At 40.8% G+C, this 15,299-nt stretch overlaps 1 protein-coding gene across 6 annotated transcripts in view; it reads right to left on the bottom strand.

The window, feature by feature from the left end:
- Positions 1-391: 391 nt before the first annotated feature.
- Positions 392-15,299, bottom strand: part of LOC108052594 (diacylglycerol kinase 1) — a 50,112-nt gene continuing 35,204 nt past the window's right edge. For 2 of the 6 annotated variants that reach the window (XM_017135025.2, XM_017135024.2), the window contains exons 13-21: positions 12,988-13,119; positions 12,373-12,562; positions 12,227-12,313; positions 11,135-11,346; positions 9,587-10,432; positions 2,928-3,083; positions 2,597-2,825; positions 1,377-1,558; positions 392-1,315 (exon numbers count right to left, since the gene is read on the bottom strand). In XM_017135025.2, coding sequence (XP_016990514.1) covers positions 1,226-1,315; positions 1,377-1,558; positions 2,597-2,825; positions 2,928-3,083; positions 9,587-10,432; positions 11,135-11,346; positions 12,227-12,313; positions 12,373-12,562; positions 12,988-13,119 — 2,124 coding nt within the window. In that variant the 3' untranslated portion in view covers positions 392-1,225. Of the gene's footprint in view, positions 1,316-1,376; positions 1,559-2,596; positions 2,826-2,927; positions 3,084-9,586; positions 10,433-11,134; positions 11,347-12,226; positions 12,314-12,372; positions 12,563-12,987; positions 13,120-13,832; positions 13,927-14,032; positions 14,388-15,299 lie in introns of those variants that run through there. The other 4 variants (XM_017135027.2, XM_017135028.2, XM_017135029.2 and 1 more) reach the window with 4 other exon arrangements.

Raw genomic sequence — 15,299 nt, 5'->3', positions numbered from 1 at the left:
ACCTAAATATCATTATGGATATACCATTTAACAAACAAGACTTTTTTAACTTTATTTTACTTTATGAGATTTGCACTATTTCCTGCTTCGTTTTTTTTTTTAAATTTACATACATACGGTCGTAAAATGTTTATAAAAGTAAAAGAAAATTTTGGGAAAACCAAATTAAATATAGTTAATATAGTTTACTTATTTTAAATGGAATGTGAGATTACATTCTGAAAATTTAATTTGGTGGGTATTTTTGGCCCTCCCAATATTTATTCCTTGCCATGTTGGATTTTGTATGCTAAAAACGTTTTTGCGTTTAATCTATGAGTATTGTATTTGTAAGGACCTTATTGGCACTAAGCATACATACATGATTATAAGAAATATGCACGTTATGGTATTATTAAACATCCAATTCATTTCATCTCAATACATGTGTTCATACATATATAAAATTTCGTTTAAAGCTGCACCATTAATTTGACATTTGCATATCAAGTTACATTTGTTTTATCTATATACAATATAAAGTACTAAAAAAAAATAAAGTTCGCAAATCAGTGGCGGATGTTCCCCAAAAGTAATTTCTCGAGTCGGAAGTCATTGATATGTTTCTTTTTTGGGTTCGGCACTGATCGTATTATATCTTCGACCCTTGCAACACCCGCCACTGGTAATGACGGATTAAATTACTTAGGCCTAAGGCATAAAATTCGCACTACAATGCTGTTAGTTTTGGTTTTTTTCTGGTTGTTTGGTTGGTCTCATTTCAGTTGCATAATTGGACAATTTTCGCTATGTTATCGTTTTTAAAGAGTTATTAAAATATCCTGTGGCACTGTACACCTAAAGCCTTTGCACGCTGAATCGGGGATGCCCCGATCTCGTACTGGTATTGCTATATACAGCTTCCGCACTCGGATCCCATTGGAATGGACTTGACTCGGTTGTATATTTGGCTACTCTAACACTATATATAAAGCTCTGAAACTCACTCGACATACATACATATATACGAATACATATAGCACATCTACACTATCATAAGGGGAAGCCTTAACCTAGGACAAACCAATTCGATGCTATCGTGGGTGGACTTGGACTAAAGCTATTGACGCTAGGCTATGTTGTGGACGGTGGTGCTCCTAGTGACGATCCGGAAGTCATCATCCAGCTCATCGGCGGACTCGGGGGCATTTCTGCCCATGAAGTCGCTCGATGCGCTGCGCCTGAATCAGCTGCACAGTAAATTGAAGAAACCGCGTCCCTTCTCTGATCGCGGCGCCATCAGCATCGGTACCTGGTTCTTGTGGGTCACCTTGATCTGGGTCGAGGAAATCCAATGTGTTAAAAAATCGTTCAAGCATAAACTATTTCCAGCTCACCGTGCAGGGCATCTGCATCCAGGGCTCGCCATCGATCTGCATAGGAAATGTTTTCTTCGTCTTGATGATCACCTCGCTACACTGTGCCAACCGGCGACCCGAGGCTCGAAGTCCAGTTCTCACCTGCCCCATGTGCAGGCAGTTCTCCAGGCCAATCACCTCGATAAGGCGATCTCCAAAATCTAGAATTGTAAAAAAAAGTCGTCAATAAAAATGTAGTAAGTCGCTCAATAGCTATCGACACCCCAAAGATTTTTCAAACCGAACCTATATTTGAATTTGTAATTCGTTAGCTGATTAACGGGTATTTAATAGCGTTCTGACATGCTTTTTGAGAAATTTGAAAACAAAGCCACAGACAAATAAAAATATATTTAAGCCATATATATTATTACTAAATAATATTAAAAAACATTTCTTTTACTCTATTTATAGATTTATATTTTTATAAACAAATTATCTTTATTTTGTATGCTTTTAGTTTAACATTGATTACAGTTTGGTTCACGTAAATAATATAAAGGTTTAATGTTTGAAGACGTCTGTTTAAGGATATCAATCAGAACTTCCAGTAGTTCTGCTTAACGTAAAGCAGTTTAGTTAGACCTGTTATATTTGTATACCCTTGCAGAGGGTATTATAATTTTGGTCAAAAGTGTGCAACGCAGTGAAGGAGACATCTCCGACCCTATAAAGTATATATATTCTTGATCAGGATTACCTCCTGAGTTGATATAGCCATGTCCGTCTGTCCGTCTGTCTGTTTCTACGCAAACTAGTCTCTCAGTTTTAAAGCTATCAAATTGAAACTTTGCACACACCCTTCTTTCCTTTGCACGCAGTATATATGTCGGAACGGCCGGGATCGGCCGACTATATCCTATAGCTGCCATATAACTGATTGATCGGAAATGCCATAACTTTGGTGTTTGTAAAGTTAGGAAGTTGGGATTTTCTATGGGTTTTATATTTGGCCAATCAATCCGACATACCAAATTTCATAAGGATCGGCCGACTATATCCTATAGCTGCCATATAACTGATTGATCGCAAATGCCATAACTTTGGTGTTTGTAAAGTTAGGAAGTTGGGATTTTTTATGAGTATTAAGAACGCATCATATGTATAATTTTGGAGAATATAATTTACAGAGTATTCTGCAAGGGTATATCAACTTCGGCTCCGCCCGAAGTTAGCTTTCCTTTCTTGTTTTAGCTCACCTTGTATGGCCACCGAGAGATCCGCGGAATTAAAGCTGGTGGCCGAGAACTCCTTGTCGCCCGCCCGGAGTTTCTTGCTCTTGCCGAAGGGACCGGCGCTCTTTCGGATCCGCTTCTGGGACAGGTGCTCGCCCCACAGGTTGGAACCGCCGTGTGTGTATGGGATGTTGAGCAGGGCCACACCCTGCAGGTGGGGTCCGTTGGCCAGGTCCAGAGCCACGCCATCGCACTGTAAATATGGCGCAAAGGTTGCACCAGCATCCGATAATAAATCAGCGTTGACAGGAAACCTCTATCCCTCCCACTTTTCCACCCAACCCCATCCACTTACCACAATTTCGATGCTCTCGTGGAGATTCTTGCAGGATGCCGCAAATGTCTCGGATGTTGCATATTCGAAGTACCAGAGCTTGTTCTTCATGCGGCTGTTGAATTTGTGCGGGTTCTTTTCCCTCTCCAAGTGAAACTTGACGCAGATGGCGGCATCCTGGGGAAATAGAAGGAATGCGGGGGGGTTTGAGAGCAAGGCCAATCGAAAGGTCATCTGAGAAACGGGCCATTCAGGGTCACGTTCGGTTTGCATTCGACTGCGATTCCTATTTCTTCTTTTCATTTCGACTTTCCGAGAAATCTCAAACGGATTGACACCATGGCTGCCATGGCAATGCACTGGGATTGGATTGGCCAAACCGCATAAATGTTAATTAATGTTGTGGCCCATAAGAGATAAGAAATCTAATTAATATCAACAAACGGCAGGTGAGATTAAAGCTTCTTATTTCAGTGGGTTGCAGCAATAGAGAACTTATAGAAACTTCTTGGTAAAAAAGATTTATCAAGAATTTTAAGACTTTGCAGTCGCAAGCAATGTTTTAATCCAAGCGAACAGCTGCGACAAATCCATAGAAAACGAAAACGAAAACATACATATCTTGTTTTCAAATAATTGGAGTCATATTTTTATACCCGTTACTCGTAGAGTAAAAGGGTATATTGTATTCGTGCAAATGTATGTAACAGGTAGAAGGAAGCGTTTCCGACCCTATAAAGTATATATGTATATTCTTGTTCAGGATCACTAGCCGAGTCGATCTAGCCATGTCCGTCTGTCCGTCTGTCTGTCTGTCCGTATGAACGCTGAGATCTCGGAAACTATAAAAGCTAGAAGATTGGCATTTTGCATGTAGATTTTAGGAGTTCCTACGCAGCGCAAGTTTGTTTCAAAATGGTGCCACGCCTCCTCTGACGCACACAAGCCACAAGCTGTGGGCACAGTTTTGATGATATTATGAAAATTTTTATTGATTTGTATTTGTTTCGTCAATAAATATCGATTGGCCTAATAAAAGTTTGCCACGCCCACTCTAACGCCCAAAAACCCATTAAACGCTTAAGCCTGGCTAGCGCCTACATTTCCGTTTTTCATGGCGCCATCTAACGGATGACTTTGGAACAGCTGACCAAGGTGCTTAACAACAGAGTCAACGTTAATTCTCGATAAGGATTTCTGGATAGCTGAGTAACGGGTATCTAATAGTCGAGGCACTCGACTATAGCGTTCTCTCTTGTTCGTTGTATGAACTAGTTCATTAACTAATTACAATACGAAATGTTATTCTCTAATTCAAAAAATAAAAACTGATAAATTTTTAAGTTCCAATTTAATCTTTTTTGAATTTATCATTAATCAACCACTATAAAAAAATACTATAAAAATGATTAAAAAATAATTTTAAGACATAAAAAAATATTCCCCCTAAAATGCTAAAAAAAAGTTTATTCTTTTAAAGAACAAAATAAAACTCTTGCCGTGCCTTTATCAAATTTATAACACGTCCGTCCCATTTATTTTTATAAAGTTGCACTACACTACATTTCCCAATTAAAGTGCCCTTTTGGATAGATAATAAACAATTTGTCCTGACTAATCTATTGTCCAGTAGTGCTATTTTTCTAGCCACATATGTCTGTGGAAACTGGCAACTCCATTCCACGGAGAGCGAACGAACGGCTTCATTTTAATTTCTTATGCGGATATTCGGTTGAGTGCCCGCCCCGTGGGCCGAAGTAGCTCATACGACACGTTGCACTTACTGGCAACGCATTTGCTATGCATGTCGTTCGGCATCACAAACACAGGCACGCGCGGCTTTGGCCCTTCGCGCGCCGGATGGAGGGCACGTGGTGGCGGCAGGACTTTCAATTACGGCCCGTTGGTTACACAGCAAATAAGATTTATTACCGCTCGACGTCAAATTGAATTGTCAACATGAGCGAGCGCCTGCCAGAGCTTAAAATCGAAAATCGACGAAAAACTTTTTAATTAGCTCCAGCCGCATCCCGTTTCCCCGCCTTCGGTGTCACTTTATGCACGGCCCGGGCGGTAAACTAATTTAGTGACAGGCCAGCTTATTAGCATGCCCCGACCGCACCACAGCCATTAGTTGCAGGAGATGGGGCCACCAGCTGACAGCTTGTTTGCATTGGGGAAAGTTGGCCGATGTTGCCCGAAAGCCGGCAATAGAAGGTGGCATGTTGGGAAAGCTGGCACTACAAAAGGGCTGGGAGGTGAGAGGTTAATGAAATAATTTGTATACCCAGGCAAATCCCGATCTGCCATAGATAAGCCGAAATATCTTTAAGGCCTCGGGGCGTATGAACAACTCAGGTACAAAAGGACAGCCATAAAATGCGCATCCAGCCCCATCTCTGCGCCCTGATACATAAAACTTGAGCCAAAGTCGAAGCTCCGACAATTACACATTAACTCCATAACAGCCTCCAGTTGGCAATCTTCTCCACCTTAAACAGTGGTGACAGGTTTTTAGAGAAAAACAACTCCTTTACGGAAGCAGCTAAAACAGTTTAACTTGACAGAATTTTTGATAATTATGTTTTCAATTATCTTTAAAATATATGATAAACTATTAATTATTCATAGAAAAAAGGTTTTTTAAAATTGCACAATTGCTTTTACTTAAAATTCAATATTAGAAAAATTATAATTTTGGGATATTTAAGTAAAGCTAATTTACTGATTCTGATCACCTTAACTGTTGTAGGACCTTGAACAAGAATTATAATTTTTAGACTTAAATGAAGAGCTGATACCTTGTATGAAGCTCGAGAATTCGCTAGTAAATGCGCAGGAAAAGGAAGTTTTTGAAAAAATCCAGATTAAACGGCTAAATGCTGAAATGCCAACTCCCAAAACTGCCGGGAACTCGTACTTTTATCATCGTCGCACAAGTTGGCGCTCAACGTCAATTGTTTGACGTTAAACCCAAGCGTCAGCGTGAAATACTTTTCATGCTGTATTACTCGACGAGGGTGGTGGCCTTACTCCCGTTTTCCCCGGGGATGCTCGCTCCCAAGGAGCTGTGCCACTTGAGCAGTCCCTCGTAGACCAGACACATGTTCATGTACATGAGTGTTAAATGGATTTCGTGATGGGCCCAGGACAAAGAGCTCTCCGTGTGAAATGTGTCCGACAAGTAAAATCCCAGCAGCAGGAGCGGCAATAACATCATCGCCGACAGTTTTGCTGTAGTCGCCTACTGTTTAAACAGACGCACATCAAGTCATAAATAAACTAACACGCAACGCACACAAAAATATACGGAAACCCAAACCCAAACCCACCCACACGGCACACGTTTTTATTTTGGTTTTGGTGCGGATTTTGTGGGATCTGGTGTGCAATTGCCGGGGCTCTGTGGCAGGAGCATTAGGCTGATTTCAGTGGCGCAGGGGAGCGCAAAATGTTTGCACAAAAAGGATTTCGGCTTTAGCCGCCACTTGACAAATGGTGTGACCTTACGCAGGCCAACACCTACACATCCACCGCCCCATCCTGTACGATTACACAGCAAAATACAAATGGCTACTGGGTAATCATTGAATATTGAACTGACAGTTAAGTTGTATTATTTCCAAAGAGACACTCTATATAATTGTATTGCAAATTATTTTAAAACTTTGTTCTTTTATAAATGTGTCAGTTTTAGGTTGAATTGGCAAAATATTTAACTAGCAGTTAAGATTTTACATTTTTTCTAATACTCGTATATCGGTACCCCAAAAACTTTATGTACTCTTTAATCATAAACTGGGTAATATAGCGAGAAAGAAATGTTAAATGTTAAAAACCCTTATATTTTTATAATAACTGGTAAGGTAAAGTTCAACATATTTTAGAAAAATAGTTGCTCGAAAATCAAGAAATATAATGCAAATAAAGCTTTACAGATAATGAAATAAATAAATTTAAGGTGTACCTCATTTGCTTGAAATGATCTGAGATTGGCCCTTGTGTCCTTAATGTTTCTGTGTACCGTGGGCGTGTCTATACACCGCTAACACAACCAGGAGGCAGGACATCGTCTTGCTGACTTGTACCACATTTCCGTTTTATTTGGCCTTCATTTCATTTCTGCGGCCGTGCTGTAAAGTTGTCACTTAACTTTTCTTTATGGCCCTCTTAAATCCAGGACTGATAAACGGAGTGCAGGCCACTAAAAGTGCGAGTATCTGTGATTCCTCTGCTCTTTTCTTACTTCTCGGTCATTTTCATATCTCACATCATACTAAATAATTCAAAAGCCCCTACGAAACTTTGCAAAGTTTTATCCTTCCTCCTATTTATTGCACAGGATGAGTGTGGGTTGCGGGTATGCTATATGTTGGTCCCTGGGGCGCAATCTGTTTCTTTTTCTTGACTTTGCGGTGTTTGGCGTCACCTTGGGCAGTTACTAATTTAACACTTGCTGGAAATTATAATGAGACAAGTTTCGTTCTGGCCACAGCTTGGGCATCCATTAATTTAAACGTTCTCGGCTATTTGGGAATGTTGCGGGAGTTTAGTAGTGGGCCACTAGCTAAGTGAATTTGAATGTGTAGCCTTCCGTTCGGGACAGTTTGATTGGAATTTTTCCGGGTAAAGCAATGGCATCTATTTGGTCTCAAAAGCTGGCAAAAGAGCAGACAAACAGTGCAAATTGCACCTGCACCTGCACCTGCCAATCCCATGCACTGCGGCATCAATGATGCAAATGCGCAGCTGATGATTGTGTGCTTAACTCTGCCACCTCGTTTGCATACTCCCGAGACCCAGCTCAAACTGCGAAAGTATCTGTATCTGTATCTGTGCCTGGTATCCTGCACCTGAGCCTGCACCTGCATCTGCACCTGTATCTGTATCTGTGGCTGTATTTGTATCTGTATCTGCACTTGTGCCTCGGGCGTGTGGCATTCGACTTTTGTGGCAATCAGCCACTTTGCATGCGCAATGTGTTGCAACGCGGCAGAGTCTTTGACTAATCGCTAGACACTATTCTGGTTTCCGCCCGAACTCTTCTCTTCTTCATTGAAACTGAATTGTTTCAGTTCGGCTCTCTCCTTGGTTATGAATGTATCCACATAAAAGCGAGTTCCTCGGAAATTTGCATCTGAAAGAGCACTACCTACCCGAAGGTTATTCATTTGCGGGCGTTTTTGGGCTTTATTTTGGCGAGGTAAATCGGAAATGTGCGGTCTCCTGCCCAAAACGCTGAATAAATGATTCTGACGTCTTAAATGAATTATTGAACAGCCCCGAGTCGCTTCCCTTCACAGCCAGCAGGACATTGTCCTTAATATTATTGGCCTTTAAGGAATATTGGGACTTAAGTGTGGCGATTCCGTCATACGACACTTATGGAAAAGTCGTCGTTAATGCAAAATGATTTAGGAACTCATCAAAATTTTGGTATTTTAGTTTATATTCATACAAAATTATTTAAATATATTCATTAAAACAAAGCCCTTGCTTTATACGTTTAAGCCAGGTGATTCGCAAAGTTTTAATCTACACGGTGTCACTAAAGCCGATTTAAGATCAATAATAAGGGCTGAATCCTGTAATACTCTGATAAGTCCCAGCATCCTAACACAATTTCCTAAATTTCTCATTATTAATTCCGTTTTGATGAAAGGTACAGCGGCACAAAGTCGAATTTTCCGGCAATCAGTTCAAGGCAAAGGCTTAAGCTTTGTGACGCGATTTTCTAAACGAGTCAAATCGAGCTTGTCATATGCAAATCCCATGTCAACAGCCATGACAGCTCGACCTTACTAATTACGAAAATTGTAATTGCTAATAGTTGTTCTTGTTGCAGTGGATGTGGCCACAGCTGACGATATGGACCTGGACCTGAATGCGACCTGGATGCCAAACACGAGTAGAAATGGCATGACAACTGCCGGCTTTGCGCCTGACATGTGACGGAGTGAAACCGGATCCAGACACGATGGCTTTACTCGAAGCAACGAACCGGAATCACAACTCTAGGACCTGCAAAACGGGGAGTGCATTTTACGGATTGCTGTGTTACAGTTAAAGAAGCAGACTGAAGAGTTCAAAACAGAATTGTGGTATATTTTGTAAGATCGAAACATAAAACCAGCGGTTTTAGGACATACATTAAAAAAATCTATATTTTTCTAGGTTGGGAATGCAGTTGAGTAGTTTCTTAAATATATTATTTTATTTATTTAACTAATTGTAAGATTTTCCAAATTTATGCTATTCTAAAAAAAAACTTTTTGAGGATAGATCGCATTGTGAATAACTTCAATCGTTACGTCTGTTTTCAGTCTAATTTTATTTTTTAACTCTTGTTCTGGTAATACAAGGTTATTAAACTTTTCCATACTCGTTAAAAAAAAGAAATTTTGTAAGGCTTCTAATAGAATGCAAAACTTTAACAAATCTAATAAGACAAATCAGCAGGTATTAGATTTTATACGAATTCTTTCACGATGTGATAAAAGGGTATTTTGTTACATCCCTAAAAACAACTGCACCGAAAAACCTAACCTTTTATGCTCTCAGTAAATTGTCGACTTAACATTGAATACTAGTGTAATTAATTTTTATTAGTAAACTGAGGCCATTCAAATATAATATATAAATACTATTTTCTTTCAGTGCCTACAATGAAGCGTACTCACCACGCCGACGGAAAAATAATTGTTGATAATGTTGTAGGGCACCGTGCAGTCCTTGTCGGACTGCACTTTGATGGGCTTCTGTTGCTCGAACTGGAGATGTTGCTGTGCCGGCACACTGGTCGAGGCACTCGGTGTTGTGGGTGTGATTGGGGTTGCCGCGATGCTGCTGCTGCCATCTCCCCCGTTGTCGCCCCTGCCCTCGTCCTCATGGTCGGACAAATCCAATGACAATGTAATTTGCTGTTTAAGGATGTTGTTTTGCTTATTGTGCTGGCTATTATTATCGCTTTGATTATTCCCAACTGGCGTTGCTGTTGCAGCTTCCTCGACAGCATCCGATGCGGCTCCTTGTTGCTGCTGCTGTTGCAGCTGTTGTTTGTGCTGCAGCAGCAGCGTCTCAAGTGATTGCTTTTCCGTTTCGTCCGACCTCCTGGCCACGGACTTTGGCCGGACTTCGTCATCGGCATCGGCATCGGCATCGGCAACGGCTTCCGTTTCCGCATCCTGGTTGCCGTTGCAGGGACTGCCGCTGCTCGTGTTGCTGCTGCTGCTGCTCAAGGTGGATCGAAGGGTCTTTCGCAGGCACTGCGTCTCGAACGTGGACATCGAAATGCTTTTGGTCGTGGTCGTCCGGGTGGTCGTGCTGTTACCGAACTCCACCGTGGCCGTTTCCATTTCCATTTCCGTTTCCGTTTCGCTGGCCATCATAATCGATGTGGTGGAGGCGGCCCTGGCCGCCTGCTTGCTCTGCCGCTGAACTTCCTCGAAGCGCTCCATCAGCGACTTGTCGACCACAACACTTTGCGACAGCTCAATCACCTTCTGCATATTCGAGTGCAGCGTCACCTGCAGCGGAAAAAGAGGGAACTTGGCTTAGCAGTTGTCAGCTGGAGAGCTCAAAACATGTTGTGGCTTCGGGTTTTGCGGATTGCAGGTTGGCTGCGTCAGCATCACGCCTCCCAACCAGCAAAATTAGTTTGTGAATTGTTTCGCTTCCAGGGGGTGAGAGGGAGAGAGGGGGTGAAGGTGTGCGTGGTAAGCGCTTTGTGGCCAATAATTGGATTTTCCAGCTGGCAGAGCCTTGCCACGCCCACCAAAGACTTTTCTGGCTAGCCAAGTATGCCAATTCGACTTAACTCGTAGAAAAAATATTCTTCGGCTAGTCCCTAGGCCAGATAATATAATAAATTAAACAGGAATTGCCCTAAATTTAATGGTTTGTGGAATATATTGACATGACAATGCTAGTTAAACAAGGGTCATAAAATCAAATCTGTAACACAGGAACTTAATTACAGGGTCTTTTTCTGGCAATAATGGAGCGGATAATATGCGTGCTTAACAATTTAATTTGTTATTTACAATCCTTAAAAAGAACCTTTTACTTTTTATAGTGATTATGTTTTTTTAGAGCATGGGTATATTTTCTTGTCGAACTATTAAGAATACTCATAATTAAACTGGTTTCAAATTTTAAAGTTAAATTTAAATTTCTAGAAAGTTTGATTATTAGGTTCATGTACTACATTTCTTCAGCCAACTACTTACTTTTGGCCGCAGGTCATCACTCTGCGGCGTGTTGGTGACCTCGATGCTCCATCGGTCCAGCATCACGGTGGATGCTTTTCGGATCTTCTCCATGAGCTTTGGGATGTTCTCGCCCTCGTAGCCGCCACCCCATCGGAGGCAGCGGGCCAGGTCGTTGCCTGTCCCAAGCGGAATTACTCCAATGGCAGGCTGGCTGGCCAGCTCGATGGAATCTGCAGAACAACCAATCAGTCAATCAAAAACATCAGTCTTAATATTCCAAAATCTATTTAATAAATGAATCTTAAAACAATAAAAAAGTATATTTTGTCAGGGTTTTCGTGGGCTTAGTATATTTTAACTTTTTGAATGCATGAATACTTTTTTCAATCGGTTTTGACGGTTCTCATCTTAGCAATCTTTAAATACTTTCTGTTAATCTGTAAGACTTCACTCACTTATAAAATATCGAATCGTTATTTTTGCCTTCATATTCTGTGAGATTTAAAACTTTCGCTTTTCTTGTAATCAAAATAAAAAATATTATGCAGTTTATCATCCATTGCTTTGACGACAAACCTGCAAGTCGATCTTTTTGGGGATTTTAAAATTTTTAAAAGTGAAATAAATAAATAATATAATATGCTAATATATTCGGAAATTATTATTAAGGCATTAAAAATTGTAAATAGTCTGGGACTATTTTGGTTTTTAATTTTTCGAGAGTCATTCCAGTCAAAAAAAAAAGAGAAAAAGGGAAAGAGGGAAATGGCTTTTTCGACTCCGCTAGTGACCCTTATCAAAATTTTTTATTTATAGGGTCGGAAACGCTTCCTTCTAGCTGTTACATACTTTTGCACGAATACAATATACCCTTTTACTCTACGAGTAACGGGTATAATTAGAAGATTTTTCGGATGTTTATTTTTCACCATTATGAAAATATTTAGTAATTTGACTTCATTTTTTATGGTGCACGAGTATGTAAAGGAATCGAAAAAGATGGTATTAAAATAAGGTAGGCAACTGAGACCTATTTTATACATAAAGCTATTGCAGAAAAGGTGATCAGATCGCCAGGACATGTATGATCCCGCCCAGCCGTGCACTTACCCATGGCCTCTAGAACCCAGCCCACGGTGCCGTCGCCGCCACAGCAGATGACCCTGAAGCGGGGCAGGTCCTTGAAGAGCGTAAGTCCTGGCAACGAGAGCGGAAATCAATCACCGTGCTTGAACGGCCATCACTCACACACACACCCTCCTTGGGCCCGCCCTTGGACAGGTCGTACACCTGGCGCGGATTGAGCATGTACTGGAACTTCCGCAGGATGCGATCCCCCTGGCGACCGCCGCTTTTCGGGTTGACGAACACCAGCAGCGGGCAGCTCAGCTCGTCCGGCGGCGTGATTTGGAAGTGGGTGGCCTGGTGGTGATGCATTTGGGATTTCTGGTTACGATTGCGGTGGAAGGCATAATAATGGATGGACACAAAGCAGCAGTTCCAATTGTTTTGTTTTTGATTGTTTTAATTTTTTGGCGGAAAGTCAATTTTGAAAGGGGGTTAGTTAGCCAATTGTAGGGGCTTATATAAATACTATGTCAAATATTTTAAAAATTAAATATTTTTTTAGTATAAAAAAATATTAGACCAAAACCTTTGATTAATAGATCTTGTTCTAAATTCAACAAAAAATAGCTTTAAATTCACAAACACATTTTAAGAACTAAAAAAACATTTTAGCTAGATCTAAATATAGTGTTTAAAGTTACTTAAATAAATGTGTTCGATTTATTATTTATCTTAAAGATAGGAAAGCTTGATAGAGCAGGTGGAGCTTATAAGATATAAATATTTAATATTTGTGAATGTACCTTGTGGGCCTGGTTGACGGAGCGCTGGCGATCCAGTACAGCAGGACAAATGGCCGTGGGCGGGACAATCAGCTCGGCATACTCCCCCAAAGTACATTCCTTTTTCACCGACGAAGCGCAGCGGTTGTGGAGCTATCGAGGGGACGGGATAGGGAATCGAATTAAATTAGTCCGAGCGGCGGGCACCATGAAAATATATTTTAGGAAATCGCGGCCTCCTACCAATTTCACGCTTTTAAATTTAATTTCCACTTCATTGCTGGCCAAAAGCCACTTATGACGGAAAAAGAGACGGGGTGGCTCTCAAGCGTTTATTTCGCCTTAATGAATCCGATTAAAAGTTTGTTAGCGCCGACTACTCGACCCGCGGTGCAGGAAAAATGGTTAATTTTGGCCTAAATGAGATTTAGCGCGGATTTTCCTTTCATTTAAATACTAATTTGGCTGAAACGTTTTCTTGGCGTTTTTTCTAATGGCTGCGCGGCTTCTTCTTTTGCATAACATTTTTTTCACAGCATCGGACTTTGATTTGGAGTTGGTCATCCACTGATGACTTTTTTAATTAAATAAATCGATGGGAGCATCGAAAAAATGTTCTTGGCTATAACAAGTAAACTGTAATTAAACTTATTTCAAACTTTAAAGGAAGTCCTACGGTTTTGGTTTAAATTGTAAATGTCTGCTTGATCATTTAATTTATATTTTTTTATTTTTCTAAGTATTGAAAATGTATGTTTTATCAAAAGCGCAATTAAAATGATCTAAAAGTAATTAAATATGAGGCTTTAAAATGCAAAGATGACTGGAAAATCCAAATCAAAAGATAAGTATTTTTTCGCAAATACCTTTAAATTTTGTGTGCCCACTTTAAATTGACATTGATACTTCGGCTTAAGAATTGCAGTGGTGAAGAATTTCACGCCGGAGGACAGTATGACAACCACATTTGCTTCTTATCGCGGGCAAAACTTTAAGCACACACAGACACATCCACTCAAAATGCAAAGTTATTGACTGTCAAAAGCGTCGGCAACGTTTGGCTTACAAAGTATTTGCCGATGCAGCAGCATCCGAATCGCAGGACCAAGTTTCCCGACCTCCGCTCCCGCCGGCGGTCCTCCGGCAACAACAAATTCGGCATTATCTCCGCTGCACTTGTCAAAGACACAGGACACGAAAGTTGGTGGCATGCAACGGCGGCAGCAGCAGCAGCGCGATTTGCTCGGGACGTGACAATTTGCCAGCCATAACGAAGTTGCCAACTCATGTGCGGCCCGGATCGGATCGGATCCGGGTGCGGGAATCGGGGGTGCCGGGTTGGAAGTGGTGTTGCTGCCGGGCTGCAAATCACAGCTGCCGACACTGGCTCCAACAAAACTGCAGACGGAGTGCTGGGCCAAAGGCTGCCTTGTTTTTCCGAGTAATTGGAATTTTTGTTTCGAAACAATGCTGGCAATCCCTGGCGCAACAGATCTGATTTGGTCTTGTTGCGGATTGATTCTACCTCGATTCACTTGTTTTTGAAAATCATGATTGCAACCATATCTGAAACCGCCAAGCGATGAACTGTTTTTGTAGCCCTTTTGAAAGTTCGATGTATTTTGTCTAATCCATATTCGCAAATAAATCACTAAGTTAAGTTCTCATTTAAATATTATTTGGCCAATAAAACTTTCACGGATTTATTCCTTTTTTGAGAAGAGGCAGTCAAGTACACTTATCCATACATTGTGTCGATTTTAACCAAGTACATATAAACTGAAAATCGGGGATCTCTAATTACTAGTACGCATTTAAAGTGGTTGGTAAATGGTAAGCCCATCAAGAAACTAAATGGAGACCTAATCTTCTTCAGAGGGTATTATAATTTCAGTCTAATATTGGCAGGAAAATGAGAACAAATCTGTAAGCTTGGTGTTTTATATATATTTTGAAATTTTGGATCAGCAGTAAGAGAGTAACTATCCCAGAGTTAATTATCAAAGCATAAGGGTGTTTCAAGCTTGTGATTAAATTTGGAGGCTCTACATTCACCTGCATTCTTTGCGCATTAGTGCATTTAAGGCGGTAAGACAGACTGAAAAAAGACGGACATGGCTGAATCTCCTGGTGTTTCACAACAAGAATATATATGCTTTATAGGGTCCGAAATGTGCCTTTCACTGCGCTAAACTTTTGACTGATATTATTACCCTCTTCAAAAGTAAAAAAAAATGCGTTTTAGGGTGTGGGCATTGGCTTTAAAGTTTATCAATCATACCGACTGTTTCCTTAGATCAACAAATTGTGTTTCAATTGACATTACGTGTCGT

This window comes from Drosophila rhopaloa, unplaced genomic scaffold (assembly GCF_018152115.1).
Source record: "Drosophila rhopaloa isolate 14029-0021.01 unplaced genomic scaffold, ASM1815211v1 contig_69, whole genome shotgun sequence".
NCBI classification, from domain to species: domain Eukaryota; kingdom Metazoa; phylum Arthropoda; class Insecta; order Diptera; family Drosophilidae; genus Drosophila; species Drosophila rhopaloa.
This window is presented reverse-complemented; position numbering and strand designations above follow the sequence as displayed.